This window comes from Candoia aspera, chromosome 2 (genome assembly GCF_035149785.1).
Source record: "Candoia aspera isolate rCanAsp1 chromosome 2, rCanAsp1.hap2, whole genome shotgun sequence".
NCBI classification, from domain to species: domain Eukaryota; kingdom Metazoa; phylum Chordata; class Lepidosauria; order Squamata; family Boidae; genus Candoia; species Candoia aspera.
Genome location: NC_086154.1, coordinates 91,287,543 through 91,315,410, shown reverse-complemented (window position 1 = coordinate 91,315,410; position 27,868 = coordinate 91,287,543). Strand labels below are relative to the sequence as shown.

The window sequence follows — 27,868 nt, the reverse complement described above, 5'->3', positions numbered from 1 at the left end:
CATGGTCTCCAGATACCCATCATTTCATTTTCTAAGGAAGCTGATGGGTTTACTTGGGAAGTATTCTTGGAAATATAGATGATGCTGAAGGCTGATGCTTTTCTTTGCAGCATGCTAGCTTCACATTTTTATTTTGTTTTACCAGAAACAGGTCAGATTGGAAGCTAGGAATATCTGTGATTATTTTGGATCCCCTGAACTTTACATTGGAGGCACTAGAGTTAAGATGATACTTACATTTCCACAATATTATCTGGTAGGTTGGCTGGAAGTTCAGTTAAGCCCTTTCCCCGACAGTCCACAATATTATTACTACAAGTGCAAGCAGATGGGCAACTGATGGAATTGGCATTGCAGGATGGTGGTTCACCATGTGAACCTGAGAAGGAAAAGAAATCAATATCACTATTTGAAATGTAATGTTATTTACATCAAAATTTATTAGCCTGATGAGTGTTATTGGTAGCCTAATTGATTACCACTTTTAAATGCTATGAAAAGCTATCAAAGAAAGAATTCCTCATTGCAAGTTTATTGCCCTTTAAACATTGTATGATATTTTATTTTAATGGCATTACATTACAGTTTTAATTCCAATATTTCTTTTGTTTTCTTTCCTGTTGCTTCCCTCAATGCATGTATTCTAGATGAGCTGCTGAAGCCAAACTGGAGAAGCCCAAAAAGGGTAGAGGAAGGAGGGAAGTATTCCACAAGTGATATTGTTCTATTATCAGACATATAACAGTTGATACAATAGTTAGCACTGTAACAAAACAAAGTTTTACATGCTTTGGAAAGGTTATCCAAACATGGAAATTCAGCATACTGTCAAAAATTTCACTAGAGCTCTAATTGTAAAAAAATGAACTTTTTAAACATAGAAGCATAATCTTTATTAAATAGAAAATTAACTTGATATGCCCAACTACATAACAATAACATTTTATATCACTTCTACATTGAGAACACATGAATCATTCTCTACATATTTTTATTTATCTTCCCAAAGAGTCCAGATTCTGTTCTTCAAAATACCTTCCTATCCCCTGAGGACTGTCTTGTGTGTTTTAATAAATGAACAAAGTACTGATTTTTATTGATTCTGCCATAAAATTCTATTGCTGTTTGTTAATAAAAACCTAAACAAATTAAACTAACATGAACAACTAAGTTAAAATCAACATTCCACTTTCATAAAAAAATGAATTCCAAGGCCTTTTGAAATGCCAATATGGAGGCCAGTTCCTTCAATTCAATAGGAAGTTCATTCCAAAAACCAGGGCTGACATAGAAAAGTCTTGATTCTGAGCTCTTGCCAGGATGTCCCCAGATGACTTCCAGGAGTATGAAGGATTGCAATACAGAAGATATTTGATTAGATAATTTGGACCCAAGATAAAAATGTGAAATTTATATTTCATCTGGAAATGAACTAGAATCCATTGTGGCCAACACTAGCTGAAGTTTGCAAACTAGATACAAAGGTAGCCTCACATAGAAAACTTGGAGGAATTAGCATAAGCATCAGTGTCTTGAACTCATTTTAAGCCATAGCTCATGACTGTGCCTCCTGAATGAATGCTTCCACCTGTACCTGGAAATGCTGTGCAGAAATAGAATCTTAGGGTCATTAGGATACTGATAACACCCAGCTCCAAATTTCATTTTAAATACAATCTCTGTTATGACTTTAGTTTCAGATTAGAATGTTCCTGTATCCTTTTTCTTAATTTATGTTTTAACATATTTAGACACTAAGACATCACATTTCTAAGTAATATATTACAATAAAACACAACTACACATAAAATAGACACACATACATATTAAATTTTCAAGAAAGCACAATATTTCTTGCAAGGTTTGTTTATCTAATTGTTTGTCAAAGCATTTGTTTATTGCTGGGTCACACATGTTGCAGGGAGGTATTGAGAATGAGTACAGTTTTGTGCACAGCATTTTAAGTTGTTGATTACTATGGCAATGCTGATTTTCAAACCAAACATTCAGGAAATCTCTCCCCCCTACACACTAATCATTTCCCATAAACATTATGCATATATTAATGGAAGATATATCACTCATGTTGAAAATATTAAAATGCATTGAAAAACACTTGATGTATCATTAACAGGTATCACTGAATAATACTCTGAAAAAGAGCAATAATACTTTGGATCAGAAAATACATTTTTACGTACATATGTGCTTATGAATGCCATCAACCGAAATACAGCCTCAATTCCCTAAAGGTGCAAAACATGAAACTTCTGCAACCTTGCCTTATATATCAAGAGTCTATTTGTCTCTTGATAAAAGGAAAAGAATTACTGGAAACTTTTTACTGTATGTTTCTGAAATGTCAACATTTCCACTGAGAATTAATAGCCTTGACACTTGAGATATTGTTAGCAAAAGCATGATTGAAAAAAAATGGTCATCTCTCTTTTGATCTTTCAGCATGGCTTAGGATGTATTGGAAGAGAAATGGAGGCAGGCACAGAAGCATGAGCAGTTCCAGCCCATCGATTATTACAAAGGTTTACTTAACAAAGAATCTTAAAATGAAAGCACCGCTACAGAGAGGTTTTGTGGTCATCCATGTTTTTTGCACTTCCTGGAAATATCAGAATCCTATGCACTTTGTGTACTTTGTACATCCTTGTGTAACATGAAATTCTTCACATTTGCATAGTAAGCTAGTCCTGAACTTCAGCGTGATTTCAAAAGCAGTTTAAAATAATTTAAACATCACAGCTGGTACGTATGGGATTTTAGTCTTCCTTCTTTCTTTTGTCACAATATGTATCCACAGTGCATTAAATTGAATACCAGAACTTTACATATATTTGCTAATCCATTCCATTTGTATGCAGGTCAGCTATAAAGCTCAGAAGGCATTCTCCTGAGAAATGCAATTATATTATTTACTAATTGGCCTTTCACATTAATATGATCTGAATACACTTGGGAAAAAACCTTAAGTATAGAATCATTAACACAGTCCAACAGTTCAAAAAGCCTAGGAACAAATCACAGTAATTTAAAATATTATTACTCTATTTAACTGGGGTATGACTGCATTGGAACTGGCACAGAGTAACATTTAAAAGGACCAACTTTAGAGTAGTTTATTTCAAGTTAATGTGAAGACCGGTACCGAATGAGAGAAGGAAGTGAAATAATAAGCTATTACCTGCACAGACATATTCTTTTTTCTGAACATCAGCGACATTGAACCCTCTCAGGTGAACCGGTGCCATGCAGAAAGTGAATTGCCCAACCGATCGCCTCTGACGCAACCAATCTGAAAGCCACGCCAGGTGACAATCACAGTATAAATAATTGGAATGAAGCCGCCTACAAAGGGATAGAGCAGGGTGAAGGTCAGGCCTGCATTCCTCCTTATGAAAAATGAGACAATGTCATTAAGAGCTTTAAAAAGTGTAATCATTCTATGCTTTGCACTGCTTTTGTGAATCAAAAAATTGGCTATAGACCATCTGAAAATTGTAAATATATGGTATGGCACATAGCAGAGTTTATGTATTCATCACAATTGAACTTTAATAATAAGATTTTTTCTTTTGTTTCTTTCTTGTTTAAAAAAGAAAATAATGGGTGAATAAAGGCAGGAAAAAGAAGTTCTTAAAAGATGACAAAGATCTTCTCTTTGTAGTGAAATGAGAAGTAGAGACAAACTTTTGGATTCCACCTTTGTCCTGTACTCTCTACCCAACCCTCCAATCGGTTCTTAGAGGTCTGGAGACCTTTTGAATTATGATGGGAAGTGTGCAAAGAGTTGCACAGAAATTGTCCAAAATATCCTTTCCTACTTGTCATTAACCACAGGACACCAACTCAATGCCACCCAGACTGATTAAGTCTTTTCCTTTTTGTATGCAAATGAAACAATATCAATATGCTTGCCTCATAAAATTAAACAGGAACAAGGATGGCTCTTAGTTTTAACACTCCTTACTTACAGAGTATGAATTTGTATTGCAGTTTTATTTGTATCTACTCGTTTTTACGTCTATGTTCATAATGGCTTTTATTTTATTTTATTTCATATTTGGTATGGTCAAAAGACTGAATCAATAAAGTATCTATCTATCTACAGTAACTTACAGAATATAAATGGCATTTTGATATCTTTGCCCTTTTGTCTTATAAAGTTGCACTCCTTTTGTCACATTGTCTAGCAAAAAATTCTGTCAGAAAAAAACCAAGTAGCCTGAAAGTACAAATAAACTATCAAATATTTCATCTCTTCTCTATGAGTCATGGCAGGCAGGCATTAAAAGCACAGTTCCCATGACAATGCTGCCATTTCTGTTGGACAGGGTTAAATAAAGCCATCGTTCTGACAGACTAACATTACATAGAACACTGACAAATATAAAGTGCTGTAAAACACAGCCTGATACATCCACAAAATAAATTAATCATTTCAAAGATCTTTATGCTTGGCAGTTGCCGTTGAGTTCAGCAGTGGTGCCTAAACTGACAGTCTCTAAATTTGTATGTTTGCTGGTAGCCTGCAGGCATATTTTTTGCTGGGAAGTTTCCAAAATTTATGTCCTTGCTAGGCTCAATAAAATTTGAGTTTCCTGACTGGCAGGGCAAAGTATGCTAGCTATCTGGGCCATAAAAATTTGAAGTTAGAGTTTTCTATATCGATTCACTGTCATCTAGTGGTTGTCCATATTACTGAAGCTCAGATATAGTCCTCCAACTATAAAAGGCATACATATCTGTTTATCAAAGACTAGGCAAGGTCTAGAGAGAATGAGAAAAGACTAATCCATGACATTCACATCAAACATAAAGTCTTAAAAAATATATAATAGCTACTGAGCCAATTAACGGTGCAAACCTATGCATATTTATTTGCAATAAGTCTGCTTAATATAATGGGATTTATTACTCAGACCACAGTTATTTTATTTGTCACTTACAGAACACTGCACACATTTATCATAAGCCTGGCACATCTCTAGATGTATCAAAGTAGTTTCAAAAATCAAAAATTTAAAATTTTACTATTTTTCTTTTTCTATCCTCAGTGCCCAGGCTGAAGTCTGGGTTTTAAGCTATAACTGTATTATTTCTGTTGTAATTCTGCAACATATTGAGTGAATTTAGAAATTTTCCTTTGAGAGAACCAGTGGAAAACAGTCTGTCAGGCTTTAACCATCTTACAGAAATATAAGACTAAAATAAAGAGCAACTGGAAAAGAAGTCTACATTACATGGCACATGTAGTTGAATTGTTTGGGTTTCTTTTAATCATCACAAGAGTACAAATATTTCTGCAGTCATTCACTGCTGTAAATACAAGCTGGAAGTCAATATAAAAAAGAAAATGAAGCAAAATGAATGCAGGTTAATAAATTCTATAACAATAGCTTTCTCATAAAAATGAAAGCAGATCAATGCACACCAATTCTTATTAGTTCTAAATTAGGATTTTTAAACAATCCATAAAATAGAACTGAAAAAATGAATTAGAAAAGCCATAGAATAATAGATTAATCATAGCAAGACATATGTATTAAGTGCTGCAATGTTGTACAGTTTTTCTTAATTTCAAGCCAGCTTGAAATTAAACAAACTATTCAATCTTCCAGTCATAATTATTTCTTTCTTAAAACATGAAAAGGATGAAACTGACAGTAAAAGGTGACATTAAATGGAAATATTATTAGCCATATCTTTTTGTTTGTTTTTCTTTTGGTCTGGTGAGCATTGAAGACTGTAATAAAATAGATGAAACATAAAATGAAAAATCTAACCTTTTTTATTATCATTCAGGTCTTACAATTTTCATTAAAAGCAAGATTGCTTAGAAACTTCACAAATTATTTGGCAGCACAAATGTATTGAAAGATCCCTCTTACAGTGAATGTAACTATATTTATAGCACACAAAAGGTGAATGAATATCTGTGTAATTTTTAAAGGTGTAAATTTAGTTATAGCCTAAATTAAATTTCTAGAATATCCTTTTGGATCAGCATTCAAGTTTTATAAAATGTAATTGTTAAAATTCAATAGAAAAACTTTCTTTGAAATCCCATATATGATTTCTTTCCCTGTTTTGCCTTTTAATTACAGCAAAAGAGAATTAGTCAATGTAAGTCTCCAGGGAACTACATACAAAGCCATCTTTTAAATTAAAGTAAAAGGAAAATGACAGAAGAGCTTTCGATCAGCTTATCACATAGACTGATCGATTTGAAATAGCCAAGATACAAGCTTAGAATGTTTCCATAAAAAATTGCAAAAATATAAACACCTTTTAATTAATAAAAGCTTACATGGTGCCAAAATCTGCACTCCCATTCCCTGAAAGTTTTCTCCTCTGGAAAAAAACAGAATTTTGTTTTCCCTATCTCTAAGTCTGTGTTGGCTTAGTGTTGACCTTCTAAGTTGACTGTATTGACTTTAATGGGGGTGGGTGGGTTAGAACTTATTTCAATAAGGAAGTTGGAGTGAAGGGTGCTGTCATCCCTGTTTCCCAATCTGCCAAAACTCAGTGAAAGCAATTCTCTCTAGATAGCTTTCTTATGGAATTTAATTCAAGTATGGGCATTCAGGGGCCCTGCAGACAATTGGCTTGCTGTAAAATGGAAGATAGGACCCCCCCCCCCCTCTCTCTAGTATTTAGAGTAAATTCAAAAATCTCAATCTCACATCCACCTATGAGAATTTCATTAAACTGTTCCCTCCCTTCCCCTTTTAGGGGAAAGAAAATAAAAAAACTGAATGATGGTTAAAACAAATACCAGAAGAATGTTTCTGTGTAACACTAATTAATTCATGCAAGTTTAAAACCATAATCAAAGTCAGAGACTACGATTATGGAGAATAAGAGCCAATTATATCTCATGTATACTACTAATACTACTATATCTACAAAAAGATTAAACTTGAAGAATTTGTAATACACTAAACTTGAAAATCCATTAGCAATAAAATGTATCCTACTAAGTGTTGTAATATTTTTGCTTTTTTTGCACTTAGAGACAGGCTACAAAAAGCAGCCCCTGATTGATCTCTTAGTGAACTGATGTATGTACTGACAGATCCTATTCAACTTCAGGCTTCACAAATCTGTAGTAGAAGAATTCATAGCTAAATGTGTTGGGAAGAAATAGTCTAAAGCTATGGTTGCTGATAATATGTGACTGAACCACAGAGGAGATCTTAACACTTTTAAAATTAAATGGCAACAGCATTTAATTCCAAATATAATTTACAAGCAATAAAAAGGCATTCAAATATGAAACATGAATGTATTCAAGGGATTAAGAAAGTGGTTTTCCTCTGGAGGCAATCCTAGCCTCTTCTACTATATGTACGTTCAAATAATGTGGGGAACCCTCAAAGCAGCCATGCCATATCTTCGACGCAGAAGAAACTTAGAACAAAAGGTTCACAGGTGCCTCAGTTGTTTCACAAAGCACCCCTCCAAATTGTCTGTGCACACCTAGTTATTCTCAGCTTTGTGCTCAGCATTTGTGTTGGGATAAGTTGCAGAATTCAGTCTGTATGGCTAACAAGGATATCTGGAAGTTATACATCTTGTGGGTGCCAGGTTAAGAAAGGCTGAGTCTTTTTGAATGATGATAGGTCAGTATTTCTTTGGTTAGGATGAATTCTACCTGACTTTCCCAGAGAATCATATTAAGCCACAATGTGGTTTCTTTGGTTTGTGCTTCATGCTATTGGTAAAGCAGGCCACAATTCTGTACACTTCAAATAAACTTTGTCTTACTGTGTTGACCTAGCCAATCCAACAACATAAACAACAACAACAAAATACAGATTTAAGTGTTGATTCATCTATGAATTTTTACCCTAGTCCCCATACTCCATCATCAACATGGTAATAAGTTTGATCCATATTACAGATTTATTTATTTATTTATTTGGTGCCTTCAAGTCAGTGTTGCTCCTGGCAATTGCCTGGACTACTCCTTGCAGTTTTCTTGGCAAGATTTTCAGAAGTGGTTTGCCACTGCCTTCTTCCTAGGGCTGAAAGAGAGAGTAACTGGCCCAAAGTCACCCAGCCGGTTTTGTACCTAAGGCTGGACTAGAACTCACAGTCTCCCAGTTTCTAGTCAGGTGCCTTACCCATTCCACCAAACTAGCTCTCATATTACAGCTATATATATACAGATTGTAATATACAATCTGTATATATATACAGATTGTAAAGGCAGCTGAAAATAATGCAGTGCCTCTGAGCATTGAAAACCCTGTGGTTGGGATCCCAACTTTCCTGGAAGATGAATCTTTTGATCAGAGTTCTACTCAGGGGATACTTCTGCCAGCAAAACGAGAGGGAAGGCAGAAAATTACATCAATCCTTACCTTGCAGCCTTCTGCACTATCTGAAACTTCTCTCTGAAGATTTGAGAGGCTCCATATCATATCTGGGCTGCAAAAATCCATGCAACCATTAAGTAGCAGCAAAAAGCCAGTCTTTCCTGTATCCCTTTGCTGTGATTTGGTGGTTGTTCAGATTTTTGAAGCCAAGATATAGTCCTACTTTCTGGAACAGTGGTGGAAGACCTGAAGGAGGAAAAGGATGCACAATAATTGCCTTTCCCCCTTCTGCTGTTTTTACAACCGTATCATCTATTTTTTTTTCCAGTATGGCTTCCTCCAAACAACAGTTCTCCAACTGTTGAAAACACAGGCCTTATACAAAACAGCACATATCTATATACTGAGCCCTCCACGTTCTGACATGACATCTGGGCTTCCCTGGAAAAAAGAAAATGCTGAGTGACATCTAGCTACAATGGTAGACCCAGTTCTCTCCCACCGATCTCTCCCACCTCCAGTTAGACTGCTCCATGCAATCTGATGCTGAAATAAAGGAGAAACAAAAGAAGAACACTTTTCTCAGAAGCAGCTATTACACTGCCTTTGTTTTAATCAATCAGTCCAGACACAAAGACTGCAGTGCCCATGTATGTCAGTTGAAGCCCTGAGTGATTCACCACAGAGTACTTACAGGGTCCTGATCTTTGGCATATGGTTGAAGCTGGTGAGAGGGATGCGTGAGATGTTGTTGTTATTGAGGGTACTATAAAGAAAGGAAAACAAACACAGATGGCATCAGTTGCAGTATTTGATGGTGCTATTTATGGAATCAGCCATAATCTGTTAAAAGAAAGCAACATATGAACAACTGAAGCAGATTTAGAAAGGCATTTCCCTTGTAAATGACAATAACTACATACAGATACATGCAAACAAAAAAGCTCAGAATATCTCAAGCACAACTTCCAAAGACTAACCTTTGATTAAAATGAAATGCTCTTCATTTGCAAGTATGAGAGTGAGTGTAATGCATGGGATGTAAACATAATGTACTACTAACAACAAAAATGAATTGCAAAGAAGGAAAACAGAATCAGTATATATTCTCCCTATATACTAAACCCACGACCAAAGGAGACGTAATTTTAGAATCTGCCCCATCCCCACCTCCGTACTGTTTCTAGTCTTAACCAAATTATTTGCCTTCCTTTATTGGAGTTGGTATGTTTTTGAATATCAATTGCTGAGGAACACAAGCAGGAGGTCGCATTGTGCTCATGGTTTGCTAGTGGACTTCTCAAAGGCATCTGGTTGACCACTGTGGACAGTATTCTGGACAAAGATTTTTAGCCTGAATAAAAACCACTCTTTTTATGTTCTTATGTATACTGATTACTGTAATAACAAATCAGAGAAGTCAAGTGGAGTAGGCTAGTATTTGAATAGAAACATTACAATTAAGATACAAATCAGATAGTTATCCTTGTGTAAAGGCTAAAAAGCATTCTATTGTGTTTCCATTTAGGAGAAGTCTATCCCCATATAATTTGCATTGCCGACAAATATCCAGTTTATAGCCCTGGAACATTAGTTTTCTTCCAACAGTGACCGACAAAAGCATAAGCATAAGAAATTTGTTCCAGTATCCAAGATAGAATATTTAGAGGCAGATTACACCTGAATAGAAGATTCTGTATAAAACCAACTTTCATACCAAGTACAGTTCAACAGTATGCTGGGAGAATGTAATGTATGAGAACAATTATGTGCATTGTAATATGTAGACTTCATATTTAGGAAAACACTATAGGAAAATATTTAAGGCAAACTGTCAACTGAAGACTTATTCTGTGCTGAACTTCAGATTAATTAATTAAGATACCCTATATTACATTAACAAAACAAGAGATTTCCACTCCAATCACATTTATTAGTAAGTTTCCTGATAGTCGTAAGCTGAAAGGGGGGAATTTTACCCTGAACACCATGTTTCCTTCGTTGGTTTTGTACAGCCATTTGTAAATGAGTGTGAAAATGCCAGCAAGCTGGGCAACAAAGTAGAAATGTTCCTGCATTAATCCAATCACATATAGTTGAAGCAGAGCCATCCACTTGACATAAATGATTTAATGTTAAGGGCCACCACCAAAATTTAAGTATGATTTTCATGAATAATCCTTATTTATGACTCATATACAAGAGATCAATGAGGTTCCACATTCACCCTTTAGCATTGCCAGTTATAAGGCTTTTAGGTAAGAGAAAAAAGCACGCTTGAGATATGGGAGAACTATTGGGCTAGAATGATCCATCGTGTTTATAATTCAATGTAAGGAAGCTTAGTATATTAATAACTCTTGAGATGCATTCCCTTGTCAATACAGACATCTTTATTTTACCAGACAGCAGTACTAGCAATCTCAGCTGATCTCAAAATAGCTGAGGAATATTAAGCCCATTATAAAACAAAAACAATAAGAGTTTGAAGACTTTTTTTTTCTTTTCAATAGAAAAGAAAAAAAATAAAGAAGAAAATTTGAGGAAAAAATTTGATGTTTTGTACATATATGAAAGATGACCTATACCAGAAGGTTTTATGAGTGCTAAATAGAACCATAATAACTTCTCTGCAACTGTAACAGAATATTCACAAAAGTGTATAAAACAAAGGTACCCAGAGCAAGGTGAAAGTCCTGTTAAATTACTACCCGCCTGGCTAATGTAATATTACTGTACCTCCATTATTAAAGATGCCTAAAGTAAACTTTAGAGTAAGTTTGAGTCAATAAATCAATAACTTTTTATTTTTATTCTTGCTTGTATAATATTCTATTATTACAAAGTAAGTACTGTAAATGCAACCAAGGAGGAAATTAATCAGTTTTTATTTAAAGTAGATTTGGAAGATTACACATGATCAAACAACCTATTGGCTGTCCCTGAATCTTAAAAAAATTAAATCAATGAAAATGGGGAAAAACTCCTGGTCCAGATGATTATCCTCTTGTGCAGTATAAGACAGAAGTCAGTATGTGTGATTTTGCCCCAGTGTTATTGGAGATCTATAATGGTGCCCTTTAAAACTAAGTTTTTTCAATCTCTTTCCATTAGACTTATATAACTGTGATTTTGAAGACTGGTAACAATCCTGTTGATTTTCTGGTCTGAACCCAAAACTTTGACAGGACCCTGTGACTCATGCCTTAGTCACCTCCTGATTGGATTACTGCAATGAGCTCTACATGGACCTGCCCTTGAAGACCATTCGGAATCTGAAACTGGTTCAGAATGGAGCCACATGTGCAATTCTGGGTGCCCCATAGTTCACCCAAGTTACACTGCTGCTGTGTGGGGTGTGAGCGGCAACATACTGTCAAGGGTATCTGTCCGTCCCACTAGGGCAGATAGGGTGGGCACACTCCAAATCCCTTCCCATAAATGCTGTCATCTGATGGGATCTTGGAGGCATGCCTTCTCTGTAGCTGCCCCGGCCCTTTAGAATACGTTCCATCTGAGATTCCAGAGGCCCCTACCCTTTTAGCCTTCCAGAAGGCCATGAAGGTCTGACTCTTCCCCTAAGCATTGGGCTAGGATGTGGGTTGAATCAGGAGGTTAATAGTTTGGTTGGTCTGGTGCCTGGTGGGAAGGGTTGTTCTATTTTTATTCTTTTTTTTATTGATTGTTGTGAACCACCTAGTATCACTATGTGAAATAGGGAGCTATATAAGTTTTTAAAATATACTGTCATGAGTACTGATGGCGAGCAGGAGGGGGCCTCTATCCAGGGGGGAAAACGCATGCGTAGTACTGAGGAATTAAGCAGCCATTCAAAGAGACACAGATCAGACCCGCCTTAACTTTCGGGGTTTATCTGTCTGGGTTTTTCCCACGCTTCTTCAGTTTGCTAGGATTCTGTTTAATGTAGCAGTAATAAACACTAGAGACCTGATGTCATGAGTAAGGATGGCGAGCAGGGGGCTCCCTTCCTTACTCATGACACCTACTCCTCGTCTCAGCGTGATTTCTGACTGTTAGGACATATACGTATATTTTTTAAAAACTATCCTTGGTGACCATTAAAAAACCTATTCTTACAAGACCATTCCAGTTATCTTCATAATCCTGTCCATCCCCCTTATCAGTTGTCTTCCCATTCTTCTACTTCTCCCCAACCATGCCAAGCATGATTTCCTCTACTTCTCTCAACCTTGCCAAAAGTAATAAAATGTTACATTTTGGTGATAAAATTACCAATTGTGAAAGATTGAAAGACAAGTATATTTATGTATAAATGTCAGTGAAAACATCAGGACTGATTCCCAGTGAGTGAATAAACTGTCAAGATTGCTCCCCTAAAGGTAATTAAAAGAAATATGACAATTCCATTGCTCTCAGATGGATAAGTCAACATAAACAAGTCTAAGCATCCAGAGGTATTATAGTTGAGTCTTACAGCTTTCTAATTATAAACATGCTATGACATCTTACAATCCTTGAGAATTATTCTGTGTCAGCAGTAATGGTCAAGAATAACATTTTTCAGCAGTGATATCAGGAAAATTGTGATACAAAGGTAACATTATTTTCATTGCCTGTATTAAACTAAGTGACAGCTGACACTATTAATATAGGAATGATATTGTGTTGAGTGAAACAAGTTTACAATGACTTTGTGTTATCATACAAAGATCTGTTAACTATGATTACACATTCTTCCCAGGCTACAGTTGTGATGATGCAAATAGGTCTGTTTCCTCTTGAAGGAATGACACATTCCAAGTCTTATACTCAAGGGAAAGGTCTAAGCATCAATAAAATATGCATGATGTACTTTTCTTACACTGGTTTTGAACAGAAAGATATTTTATAATTCCTTCACCTCCAATGTAGAGGATCAGAGTTAGACTTTTTTGTGAATATAACACAAAATCAGATTTTCTGTAACATTTGATTTCTGAAGCTGATTACCCCAAACAACTAATCAAATTGACAAATGATATGGTAGATTAAATTTTTGATTAGTGCTTGTTCAGCACTAATGAGCATCTAGCATAATTACCAAAGAGCTGTTATCCATTCAAGCCCCTGGATAATAAGTACTAGGACTCTTTGTGTATATGGCATTTGGCTCTACTACAACCATCAGCAAAATTTTAATCTGTAAAGAAATACTGAAACCCAAGTTCTAGACAGAACAGAGATAATACGCAACCTATGCATTTTTATTTCCTTTCTAATAAGTCATTTGTAAATGTGAGAGTGTATGTGTACTCACTTATTACCTGTCATATTTAGAAATGGGTCTAATGTAAACTACTGCCATTCTTTAAGAAAAAAAAAGTGATGGATTATATTTGTTTTGGTTAGATGAAAGGGACCATTTCTATACCATTTGTTAAAAGCTAATAATCAGTTCATTTTCTGTGCTTATGTTGATGCAAGCTTTGTGTTTTGCTTAGAACAACAGAGTGCCATGTTTAGCTAGGCTGACCATATGTCCCGTTTTGAATGGGACAGTCACGTTTTTTAAACATTTCCTGACCATCCCGTCATCTTAATATACATGTCAATTTTGTCCCGTTTTTTAAAAACGTTGGAGCCGTTATTGGGAAAAGCAGGAAAAAATTGAATTTGAATTTGAAAAGGAGGCTGATTTGGCAGTAGTTCTCAATCCCGTGGGAAACCTAGAGCGGGAACTGCAGGAACAGCTGATCAGTGGTGAGCAAGATGAAGAGTCGCTGCCGCCAATCAGTGCAGTGGAAGACAGTTGGAAAAGCGCACCCAACAGAAAAGAAGCCGATTGGCTCTCAGGCCAAAATGGTGGGAAGAAAATAAAATAAAAGGGAGTGCCAGAGAGGAACAGGTTGTCGGGGACAACCGTTCACTGGACTCCTCCATTCCTGTTCTCCCAACCCAGCTGGCTGCCACCCTCAGCCCTCCTGCACTTCTCCAGCCTCCTGCCGCCTCGTTCCTATTCTCCCATCCCAGCTCGCTAATGCCCTCAGCCCACTGCTGCCCTCAGCCCTCCTGCAACCTCTCCACCCAATGCCACCCCTGCACCAGCCTCTCCGGATCCAACCTCCCCCTCCTGCACCTTCCCCTCCTGCACCTTCCCAGCTTACTGTTGATAACTTTTTTTATCGTCTTTTTCGTGCATACAGAATATTACATAAGTTTAACCCCATCCCATTTTGCTATCCCAATGTCCCATTTTTGTCTCAAGGAAATATGGCCAGCCTACGTTTAGCACATGTTTAAGCTTAAGCAGTTAAAGGAGAACAACTTGTAACTGACTTTAATGAGACCATATTACTTGTGTGTCCACAAGTTTAAAATTTTATAACTTGCTCTGTATGCCTCTTCCCACTGACTGTGACCAAAGAAGGAACAGAATTCTTCTCTCCTTTATATACTGAAAATACCTGGACACTTATTTGACAATCCACCCAGCTTTTATAATATAAAGGGGTGAATGATTTAAAACGAGTTTGGCTACCTGACTGTCAATTACTGCCTTATGAGCCAAATAAATCCACAATAATAATCAGTGTAACTTGATTATATTAGAATTTAATTCTTTAAGATGGTAGGAAACAAGTGATTTCACTGCTTCACTGTTCTTCATGGAAAAGGTATGTAATGGAATTCAACCAACTCATCCAATTTTGCTATGCCTAAGTGCTAAAAGTATGAGAACATGCTTGCTAAAAATGTTTCAAAGCTGTGGAATATATTTTATCATTTATTTTTCTTTGTCATGAATCTTTAAAACAAATGGTTCTCAGTGCAATGAAACAAAACACAGTATTCCAGTGTTTTGTAACTACAAAACACTGGAATAAATTTCTCTTGTTTAATATATTTGTAATACAAAGCGCTTCTGTATAGCTGCTAAGAAAACTTCAAAGATATATCTATGAAGTCACGCTAAACACAAAGACATACCTTTTATTTCAGTATTGTCATATTTACCTGAAAAGATGACCCTGAATTTAATTCCCCCCCCAAAGAGTAAACAAGTTATAAACAATAACAAAATTCTCTGTACTGCCCAGCTTTTCTGTCAACCTGCAGCTGAAACCAGTTCTAGCTGATTTCCTCACCCACCCAGTAGACTGATTGTGATTATTTATATGCATATACAGTATGTACATGTGCAGATATTCCTTCCAGAAAAGCATTCCAAGGACAAGAGAGAGAGAGAGAGAATGAGAGAGTTATTATTATTAGCCTGAATCAAAGAAAGAAGGCCTCTTCATTGAATGATCGTAATCTACCATGTTGATCAGCATGGGTTGGTAGATGACTGTTTTTCAGCGTCCCAGTCTACAGTAGAAAGAGAATGACCCAACAGGCTTCTGTGCCTATGGGAGGTCTAGAACCAGGATCTCCCCACTCCTAGTTCAGCACCTTAATTGCTATACCACAGTGGCTTTCTTACACACATACACACACATTTGTAATATTGATTACCACTGTCTTTTTCACATACACACACAAACCATGGAACTATACATACGCTCCTATTCCCCTCCCTCCTTCTAACAAAAGCAGGGAAAAATCAAATAAAAAGATATGGAATAACTACACTGGTAAGGGGAAGGGAGGGGAGGGGAGGAGACAAAAGGGAATGGAAAGGGGATAAAAAGGTGGATGAGGATGAGGGGAGAGGACGAGGTAACTGGACAGAGAAGGAAAGAAATGAAGAACAAAGTCCTCTTCAGATGTTACAAAAGCAGTTTATTTGACCAGCCTAATCTTCAAAGGTATCCAGCCTTTGCAGCATTGATGTTTGTAGTCATGTGAATTTTTCTTTTTCATTTCTTTGCTTGCAATAACTTCTTATACTCTATCAGTGAATAGAAGGTAACCTATTCCCCCAGTGATTCAGATAATTGTTTTGGGGAAAAATGCTCTTCTATCAGTAGAAATTGTAATTTAAAAACTTATTATTTGCCAATTTATTTATTTATTTTATGCACACACAATTAACAAAACAATCTTTAATCTTAAAAAAATTAAAAATATTTTAAAATGTTTTGTTTGATGATTAGGCCACCTCAACTATTAGCAGAACAAGGTTGTCACCTTAGCAGATAGAAAAGGCAGCAAATTGTTGTACAGACCAAACAAAATAGTAGCGTTGAAAAAAAGTCAGGAGATCAAGATGTAAGCATAGACTGGAACACAAGAAAAGCCAAAGGTGGGAATGTGAAATGGGAAAAAGAAAAACATGACATAAAATTTAGGAACTAGCAAAAAGACAAAAGCAGAAAAAGAAAAGTGCAAGAAAGGAATTATCTTAATTCTGCTAATTATTATTTCATAACTCCCAATGGAACAGAAGCAAAACTGCAACCCAAACTGCCTTCGTTCCTGACTTATTATAGCTGAATTTTAATTATTTTGACATTTTAATGTAGTAGTAAAGTAGTAATAGCAGAACTTTTGTCTCAATATTTGTTCAAATTGTTATATCACATTGACAGACTCTTAGTCCTTGTCTTAAATAATATTAGTATTAAAATGTATCCAAATGTAACTTAAACAAAAAGAAAATAAAAACAGTAACTTGTTTTTGTTGGCAATTTAACAATATCCATCTTTCCCCAAATCACAACATTTTGTTTTTTAACAATGTTGCAATATAGTAAGAACATTTTGTCACTATGTTAGAATTATATGAGAAGGAAGGAAGGAAGGAAGGAAGGAAGGAAGGAAGGAAGGAAGGAAGGAAGGAAGGAAGGAAGGAAGGAAGGAAGGAAGGGCAGGCTGTGAAAAAAGAACTGTTAGTATGATAAGCTTGTATTTTTAAAAAAATCATAATTTCAGTGTTTTTTATAGTTTGAATTAAGATGCAAATGACTAGATGTTTTTGGATACCCAACTAACATTCATTACAACAACAAAATCCAAGTTTCTTCAATTAGGTCAAAATAAATCTAATTGCATACATTTAATGACACACATTCTTTTGAAATCATGGAACAATCATTGCATTAGAATACCAGTCATGGTAACAAAACTTTACTATCAAGTTGTATTCTTACAAGCAATTTCACACATATAGTTTGTTGAGTGAATATGGTTCAAGCACAGCAATATTTTCCCTCAAATATTTCCATATCAATGTCTGACATGTTTTGTTTTTATATGTAAGAGCATTCATTGCACTTGATAGTTAACACAGAAGCTTTCCTCTGATACATCTAATGACTTTGGGGATGGGGGTTTTATCATAATCTTGGCAGTGGAGAGAAAGATAGACAACATTGTAGCTCAAGTGTTCCTCTCTTTTTAAATAAAGCAAGTGCAAACCTATATTTGATTAAGCACATATTTCAGATCTTACTTTAATACCATCATAACAAAATTGGACATACAATTCTCTTTTTCTACCAGATTTTTGAGAATTATGTACAAAAGGAATGCAAATGTACCTGCTTCTTTTGGCTGAGCATTTTCAAAGCTGACATTTTCTTAGCTTGCACCAAAATAGCAATTGCTTTTTGGTGATGTAAGTTCTTGGATCCTCCAAGTGCAATGGAAATTTCATTAAGAACATCCAAGCTATGTTTCTTACGCAATCTCATTGCTTTAGTTTTCTGTTTGTGTGAAAATGCAGTAAAGGGTAGAGTGAGGCATGTAGATGTTTCATTAACTTTCCTTTTAATAAATGCACATTTAGATTGAGACACATAAAAACAACATCTTGGAAACAGAAGACTTTTAAGTTATTTGTGTTTGCCTATTAATCTTTTCAGTCAGAAAACTATGTGAAATTCTGTTTACCAATATTTATCCACATCTCTTGAGAGAAATAATACGTACAATTTTACTAATTGTGAAATCCTATACAAATCAGTTCAAAAGTAAGCTTATAGGACTTATGGGTCTCCTAAGTAGCATGGAATTAAAACCTGGAATGTATCAATTATCATTACTTGAAGAATATGTATTTGCATGCAACTACTTGTTAATGGAATCAAATTAGTTTAAATTAAGAACATATTGTTTAGTTCCTCAATACAACTATTTTGTACCTTAAGCTCACACCAGTATAGGGAGAAGAAACATAGATCCACTAGATATTGTTGCAAATGCAATCAGACAGACAGGGATTGGAATTAAGTATCAGGAAAGCCTACCTGAGACTACAGAATTTAAATTATTTTAAATTAAGATGAAGTAATTCACAGAAGAAGAAAGCAAACTATCTCCTGCTGGAGTAAGCTGTCAAAGTATACTTACCTCTTACATCTCTTAAAATAATAAAAATGGAGGGCAATGCATGGATACTGCCCAGAGTTGCTGGGAATCAGACTGGGCAAACCTTTAATAAAATTAAATAAAAAGTCATTGGGTCAGGAAACCCAACTGAATGAGCTACACAAAATATATTAGCTGATATGCAGGCTGTTAAAATGTACATTTTATATTGATAGACATATCAAAACATTCATAAAAGATCTTTTCAGTATACCAGCTTTACCTCTACTAAATCATTAGTCTAATTTTGTACATTGCTGATGGAAAGTTGCAGAAAGGAATTGGTTCCTGTTCACATCTGGCAAAAGAAAACAAAAGTGGTTTGAAGACCTGTTCAGAGCTATTCTGACCACAGCACTGAAAATATTAATCCCCTTCCAAGGCTGGCATTGTTCCAGCTACTGTCCTAATCAAGTGCCGCATTGCGGCATATAACCTACTCCTGATATTATCTCTTGAACCTGAATATGACCACTAGGGGTCTTGAATGGCAAAGAATGAAGTTCTAAAACATGTGTAGTAGCTGTTCTAGTAGAACATGAAGACAGGGAAAATACCTTTCAATCATTTCTTTTTCTTGTTACAACTACCAGAAGAGGTCAACTCCAGAGAAGAGATGCAAGATGTCAGGAGACCAGCTCTCATTTATTCTCCCAAAGAATGGAAATAATCTACCTCTTTACCACCATAACCAAACATGTTAGAAATGAAGGTTACTTCTCCAAATCCTTGCCATTTGTTAAGGTATTAATCTAATAAGGATGGAAGAGTGAACATAAATCATACCTCAGCATCTGAAAATGCTTTCAGGTTCAGAGTAAGGGGGTAAAGAATGGACATGCATCTAGTGAGCCTCTGTTAAAATGCCAACGATTTTAAAATTTGAAACAACACTTTGTATTGAAAAATATTTTTTTTAAGATCAAACTGCCATGATCTTAACGCACACAGACTTCTCTAGTTGCTAACTAATGGTAGTTACAATATTCCAAATATTAAAGGCGTTAACTCAAATGTATTTATAGTCTCAAAATTCTTCATATTACTATTGATAGTCTCAAAAAGTTATTCATTTAAAGAAAGAAAAATTATTTTACAATAGTCCCAATTATTTTACCATACTTCCAGTAAATGTAAAAGATTGTTTTGTACCTCCAGAACAAAATACCATAAAGCTTGTTGCAAAAACTGACCCACTCAAATTAGTTGAGCTCAGCATGGCATCTGAACATGGAACCTCACACAGTCAACCTTATCTATAGCAGGTTACTTTGGGTTTGACCCACTTAAGAGCAATATTTCCATAATAGATTTCTAAATCTATTAATATCTAGAAAACAATGTTAAGGTCAAAATGTAGTTTCGTTCATTTTGAAAAATGCAGTTTTTAAATTTACTTTGCCTTAAGTTTTCAACTTTGGTAGAAGAAATAACTTTTCCAGATCTTTATCTGGCAATTGTTAGTCTACATTTTTAACTACTAAATAATATATCACAAAACTGAAAAACGGAAATATAGATACTGAATACTTACTGTGTTCCATTTGTATTACGTCCCCCCAAAAAAGATGTAGAGAAAAGCATAAATAAATTAGAGTTAATTTAACAGTACTGTTCCCTCTCTATTAATTCTCCAAAAATAATGAAAATAAGCTAAATATGATTTGTCATGAATTTGATAAATATAGCTGGTTTGTCTTTAGCATTCACTCATTCATAATGGATACAAAATTACTAAAGGCAGTCTGTCCCATAAACTCAAATCTAAAAGTGCTAAGTGCCTCACCTGAGTGCTTGCAATGCCAATGCAGGAGAGGTGGCAAGAGATGGATCTTAAGATAACACCAACCCACCTGAATTACACCAAGACACAAATAGGCAGTCTCCGCAGTTGGTGAAGAGATAAAATAAGCTCCCCTTCTCTAACCCCGCCCAGCAGGCTGGCAAACTCATTTTGGTTTGGCAGAAGCTGAGTGGTCTTCAAAGATGGTGTCATAGGGACCGCATTGCGGCAGTTCATGCACTACTGCATGGCCAAATGCAAATATGAAACTGATTGATGCAAGTACTTTACCAAAAACGATGAGAAGCAGGCCTGGTGAATAACGCCTTGCACGTCCTAAGAGACTAGAAGGCAGAAATACTTCTAGTTGGGAACTCTAAGACATGGTAGGAAAATTTCCTCTATGGAAGGTCTTCCATTATAGCCTTGTTTCTATTTCCTTAAATACTGAAGCTATATATTTTATTTATTTACATCCCAATTACTTTTTGAAGGCAAACAAATGATCCAGATATTTAAGCCTGAATAAAATAATATTAAATGCTTACTACAAAAAAAAGTTGCAGGGCAAAATATAAAATAAGCACTAGGCAACCTACAGAAGTTAGTATTCTATGACATAAATTAGTACAAGATATCCAGACAATGAATACGATCATAGAAATCACTAGCCATTTCTAGAAATGTGTCCATGCCCCAAGTTTTTTTTTTCCTTAATGATGACTGCTGATTGAGGGTCCAACCATTAGTTCAGAAGAAGCAGACTACCTCACTAAGGTCTGCAAATTCAATTACTTAATACATTATTATATTTTAACAATTGAAATATCTAGATGTTTTTCATGCATTAAAATGAGCTGGTCTTTGCCTATATTGATTCTTGAATATAATCTATATTTTTTTAATGAATGATTAATGTTCAGTAACTAGAATAGTCATATCTAAAACTCACTATATATAAAGACATTGTGATCACAATCAGTAAAACTGTTATGTTTCCCATTGAGGGTATTTGATTCCCACATGTTGCAATGACAATTTAAGGAAGTAGAGGAAAACATTCTATAGATCAGATACTGTAAAAACTAGAGTTAATTCCTAATAATTTGAGGCACTTTACATAAAATATCAAAGTAATTCCAAAGAATTTTAAAGCAAAAAAAATAGAAAATACTATAATTTGTTCCATAGAAGATGGAATTTGACGTATGAATCATCACATGAATTTACCCAACTCGTTCAATCTCTTTTTAAAAGTCTTAGACTAGAAATCAAGAGAAAATGAAAAAGATAGGTATATCTGGTCTCCAGGAAAGATACTTGGGGTAGGATATGACAAAACCTTTCGAATACCCGACAGGATGCCATATAGAAGGTCAAGACCTATTCTCTGTCATTCCACAATACAGGACATAGAATAATGGATTAAAATTACAGGAAGGCTGATTCCAGTTAAATGCTAGAGAAAATGTCCTAATAATAAGCAGAGTTTGAGAGTAGAACAATTACCCTGACGGTGGTGAAATTTCTTCACTACATGTGCCTAAGCAGCTGGGCAGGGGTTGGATTGCAAGGCCTAAATAGCCCATTCCAACTCTATGGTTCTATGAATAGCGTACTTCATCTGTTTAGCTAGCTTTCTGTCTGTCCGTCTATGCTAAGGAATCTAAATTCTCACTGCTTGCTGAGTTGTGTATTGGTACCAGAGTTTTATCAAAAGGCTCATCAATATAATTTTGAAAGACACATAGCATACTAAAATAACGTAATAAGCCCAACAGGGTTTGTTGTTATAGGGAAAAAAGGAGGAAGGAATATTAGGTTATTTCGCCGCCTTGAGTTATTTATAAATATAATAAAGGCAGGATAGAAAATAAATAAAATAAAATAAATCTACTAATTAAGAAAGTTATGGATACTCTTTTGGGGGTGGGGGTGGGAAGCAACTACCATTCGGGCCTTCAGGGATTTTTCAGATACATTAATGCAGTCTAAATTAAGCTAGCCTCTCATATTTTGTCATTGCCAGTAGACAATATAAAATCTATCACCTTGATAATATCTGGCCTCTGCTCTTTTGCTGTTATATTTCTAGCATGTGCAATAGTCAGGAAAGGATTTCTATAGCCTGGACAAAACTGGATCTTACTAAATATGATAAGACAGAGTTCCTGGATATTTATAAGTATGTGGGCACTTTTACATCAGGTTTCTATGTATATTTAGAGCACTTTTCTTCTGAACTGATCTTCTGACTTTACTGTGGTTTCTCATATGTCTAATCTGATTCTGAAAAAGGAAATTGAAGCTGCTAGCTGGATGTTTTTCCAACACATTACTCCTTTACTACAATGATCTACAATAGGACAGAGACTGATAAGGAAAATTAGTGGGTATGTTGATGCTGCTTTCTCTTGGAACATCTCCAGACTGTTAGTGAGGTAAAGAAAAAAGGAACTAGCCATCTCCCCACAAATCTCTTGGAACATGTCTTCAAAATAATCTGCCAAAAGCAGGTGTGAGTTCTATCTGCTTCCAAGCGAAAAATAGAGTGGAAGAAGAGGGAATTTGATTGTTCTTCATTTGTTCTGATTTTAAATGAAACAAATCACAGCTGCTGCTGTAATTCATTTTCACCTGAACAAGGTGAAAATTCAATATACCACACTTAATACAGTGAACTAACTATACAGAAAATTATGCCAAATATGCATATAACGTACATATTCCTCACTATATTTATGCTAAATATTATTAATATCTAATCAAAGAATTTAAAAAAAACCTCTGTATCCAATATAAATTCTATATAAACTCTAAAATCTAATACAAACAGAGAACAAGTTCTTCATTAAATATTCTGCTTACATAGTGACAGTTATGAATGCAACTCACACAATCCACATTTAATTCTAATTGCCTAAACTGATGATATTTGTTGGCAAAATAGAACAACAAATCACATCCTTTTGCCATTCACTGATATTCATTAAGCAATGACACCTCATTTATTTAGAATTATGTCATGATTTTAAACACTGCATCTAATTAGATACAAATAAATACATAACTCACAAAACAACAGGTTGTTAAGTAAAATAATTTAAGGCCCTGTTCTTGGTAATAAAGAAAATATTTTTAATTAACAAATAGAAGTAACGTATATTATGCCTGACAATTCATTTTACAGGTGCAAAAGTAATTTGAAAGGTTGCTGTGCAAGTACTATTTCTACTAATGAATGTCAAAGGTCACAAAATGAGAAGTGGTACTTCTTAAAGAGGAACAAGCAGAGGAAATATATTACCATCTATAATGCCAAGTCATTTCATTTCTTAATTTTAATTTTAGAGTAGGGGATACTTCATGCCTATCAACCAAATTTCACATGCAGGACCTAAAGTATAAAACATGCTATTCATGGGAACAGAAAAATGCATATGTCCCTATGGATTTTCATAATGGTAACAAAATGTACTGGTATTTATAAATATGATGCTTTTATAAGATGCTACCTAAAATACAAGCCAATTCAAACAAAGGACAAAATCATATTTTCCTTCCTAAATAAAGGAATGGCTTTTAACATATAATAATTGCTCATTCTTAAATTTAATTTCACAGGAAAGGATCAAGGGAAATCTTATTAACGCATTATCTGGGACTGAAAAGCTATAATGCCATGAAACTGCCAATTCTCTATATTTTATTTCAAATGTGTTATCTTATCCCTGATTTTGATGAAGGCAGTCCGTGGAATACCACCATTATGTAATTATCCCTAACTGATAGATGCTGAGCTAATTATACACATTTTATAGATTACAACTGGACTCCTAATAACTAGAGTTCAAAAGGGTTTAATAAACAAAAGGAATGCCTTGTGATGTGTGCGCTTGAGTGTACAAAGACATAGACAAACACAAATAGCTAGATTCTTACTTGGTTACAGGAGATATTCCCCCACCCCCACCCCCTTTCCAGCAGCCACCTGCCTTACATATTCTGGGTAAAGACTATGTTCTAGACAGTAGCAGATTCCCACCATAGCAGTATAGCAAAGCAGAAGGGGCTGCTGCTTATTGTCCTTCTATACACATGCACCTGTGTCCTGAATATTTTTTTTTTTTAAATTAACATTTTTAAAATAAAAAAAAATAAATTTAAAATATGCAAGATTTAAACTATTTCCTTACCTTTGGGACTACTGACTACTGACATCTGCATGTCCCACTTCTTCACCTCCCCCCAAAATAGTTTGCATAAAATAATCCTAATAACATTAAACATGATTTCAGTCCAATTCCATTTCTTGGAATGTTAATGAGCTTATTTCCTATATAAAGTGAACTTGCTAATTCCAGAAGGCACAACAGTAATAATATAAACCAGAATTATCTAACATATGAAGTAGAGACAACAAATCTGAATCCAATTCATTTATGAGAACAAGGTTAATGAATAAGAGAAAGTCTGAAACACTGTTCAGAGAGCTACTTAATTTTAGTCCAGTTCTTTTTCCCTGGATCAAACATGCCTGATAATGGCAAATAACAAACATGCTCACTGAAAAAAATTGGAAATCCATATACAGATTCTTTATTAATTAAAAAAATTGATGTTTGTCAACTATAAATGAATGATGCGAACTATGATAATATTTTTTTCTATAAATCCTAAATATTGGAAGGAAACTGCTTCATTGGTATTATGAGTATCAATTTGATAAAAGGAAAGTCTTATAACTCAAATTATAGGAAGGCGATCTATCTTACACAAAGTTGCTATGCGAATTATTCCGAGTTTGACAATAGGCTTCCATAGTTTTCTGATCACTGATAACAATGGACATCTATCACATGAACGTAGAACTATCACTTGAATGTAGAAAATGGTTAGTGAGTACAAAATCCATATTTTGAACATTTTCCCAGAAAGTTTAAGTGCAAGTAATTCAGACTTTTATTATTTAAGCAGAAATCAGGCTGCAAAATGTTTATATACATACATACACACACACACACACACACACACACACACACAAACATGCAGTAAAAGTTCATTTGTGACCATCATCAAGTGTTCTATTTTTTTCTTTTTTCTTTTTGCCTATTTTAAGACCAATGAGTGATATTCCATGTGCATTTATAAACTTCTCTTTATGAAGTTTTGCAATGTAAATCAATGCAGCATGCAAATCTTATCTTATAAAACTGATGTTTATTTAATGGTATTCATTTTATATGTGTGTGTGGATATATATATATACCCGCACGCACGCACGCACACACACAGACATACACATGGACATATTCATACATAAACATATTCCCAAAAGACTTTATGTACTTCAAAAGCCAAAATCAAATAGTATATGTTTAGTAAGTTTTCATACACTAAAAAAGCTGAAATGATTTAATGGAAAGACTACTGGATGTCAAAGAGAATTCAAAATGTTGCCGGTAATCAAATACACTTTGATACTCAATATCTTGCAATGCAAAACAAAAAAATTCCTAATTAAATAGCCTAAATAAATAAATAAATAAAAATAAAGCACTAGAGCTGGACAGACCTTTCAAGAAGAGGTTAATTTCTTAATGAAATGCAAATGCTAATTTTCCAATGACTACTTTGCCAATATTAACTACCAAAGGATTAAAGCACGGCACTTTGGGGAGATACAACACGATGAATTGGTTTTGTTAAAAGTTGTGCCGTGCCCTCCACCTAATAAATACATACATGCGTACATATATACAGTGCATACATAAATCAACATGTCCTTAATTCAAATTCAGGTTGTCAGCAGGTGGCAGCACTTGGCTGGCCTTGTCTAGACTCAGAAGATTAGTAGAGTCAGGCCTAGTTTGCACTGCAAGGGGAAACCACCAGAGCACTGGGAAGGACAGCCCACCAGAAGGCGGCAAGGGCAAAGCACTTCCATATTGCTACCAACATAACTGCATGATTGTGTCTATGTTGTCACCAGCGATTAACCTCAACTTGAGAAAGTCTGGACTTTTTCTTACAGTACATAGCAGCATGTTATACGCACTCCCTTATTTCCAAAACTTATTCCCACTTACTCCTTTCTTCTATCAGATTCGGCGACAGGAGAAAGGAAACGGGCATGACTTTCAGATAAGGGGAAGTGGAATAAATTCATCACAAACAGTTCCAGATTTTAATAGGCTACTTGTTCAAATGTGACCAATACACAAAGCCAACTTGAAAGCCAATGATACAAAAATTTACTATCAGCACCTATAGGTAACTACAACTTCCATCATGACTCTTTCCCTGGTAAGGCCCAACTTCATTTGCTCCCTGCACTGTTTGAAACAGAGCATGCTTTAAGAGGCAAAAAAGTTTTGAGAGCATTTGTTGGCATGCCTAATAAAGTTACATATTTTCAGAACATAACTGTTTGAGATCCTAACTCAACACATCAGAAAAGGAAGATTTTCTAATTTATGCCAATTACATACAGTAGCTTTAACTATCAAACACTTTTGACTTTTTAAAAATAGTTAGGAACATGTTAGTAGCAAGCCCAAACAATGTTTGCTGAAACAGCCCATCTATCTAAAACACCACTACCATTTTTTTAACAATGCTTATTCCCTTTGTGAAAATATTTTCTGAATTAAAATATTGAAGAGATTTTAACAGAGGAGCTGTAATTTATAACTTAGGTTGGTAACAATTTGATTGACTGCAAATGAATTATTTCAGGGTACCAAGCCTCTAACTTAAGCTACAGATGTTTAAACAGAGGTATGAAGTTGCTAATATGGTATACTCACGGTCTTCGCAATAGGATGTTCACCTAGCCATTGTGCTGCACTTTCATGCCTTTCTCTATGTCGGGCGATTATGCTCTGTCCTAAGTCAACTGTAAACTGTCTCCAATATTGTGCCAATCAAACCTGTTAGCCATCCTTTGCTCTTTAAAATTACAGGTTCTAGCTGTTAGTAAAGAAAACACCAGGTCCTGTAGAATCATTAAATCCCATCTGTTCAGCATAAAAAGCAGTGTAGCTTTCATCTCTGCTCTTTAGCACCGTGAGAACCCAAATCTTCTTTTATGGTTTAATTAACAATAACCTCAAATCAGTAAGTGACAAATTTATGTTGGCTGGCTGTGCACTTTAGCCAAAAGGTGGGGGCGGGGGAGGAGGACCCAGAGACAAAACACAAAAATAAAAGCACTGCAGCGCATGCACACACAAACATGCATGGGTGTGCATGTGCTTGTGTGTGCATGCGCACACGAACACCCACAGACAAGCAGAAAAGTCAACTCACAGAATCTCCAAGTCACGCAGGGCTCGGAAAGCTCCATCTTCAATGCAGCTGATCTGATTGTTGTCCAGTTGCCTGCAGGGAGGAAGGAAGGGAAAGGGTGAAGGCTTGCCTGGTCGCCACACTGCCTTGGAGCACCATGTCCTCAGCTTCCCTGTCACCAAGGTGT

At 35.3% G+C, this 27,868-nt stretch overlaps 1 protein-coding gene across 1 annotated transcript in view; it reads right to left on the bottom strand.

Annotated features, from left to right (window-relative positions):
* Window positions 1-27,868, bottom strand: part of SLIT3 (slit guidance ligand 3) — a 561,750-nt gene that overhangs the window by 206,975 nt on the left and 326,907 nt on the right. Inside the window, exons 6-9 of the mRNA XM_063292455.1 lie at window positions 27,703-27,774; window positions 9,031-9,102; window positions 3,197-3,360; window positions 238-379 (exon numbers count right to left, since the gene is read on the bottom strand). Coding sequence (XP_063148525.1) covers window positions 238-379; window positions 3,197-3,360; window positions 9,031-9,102; window positions 27,703-27,774 — 450 coding nt within the window. The remainder of the gene's footprint in view (window positions 1-237; window positions 380-3,196; window positions 3,361-9,030; window positions 9,103-27,702; window positions 27,775-27,868) is intronic.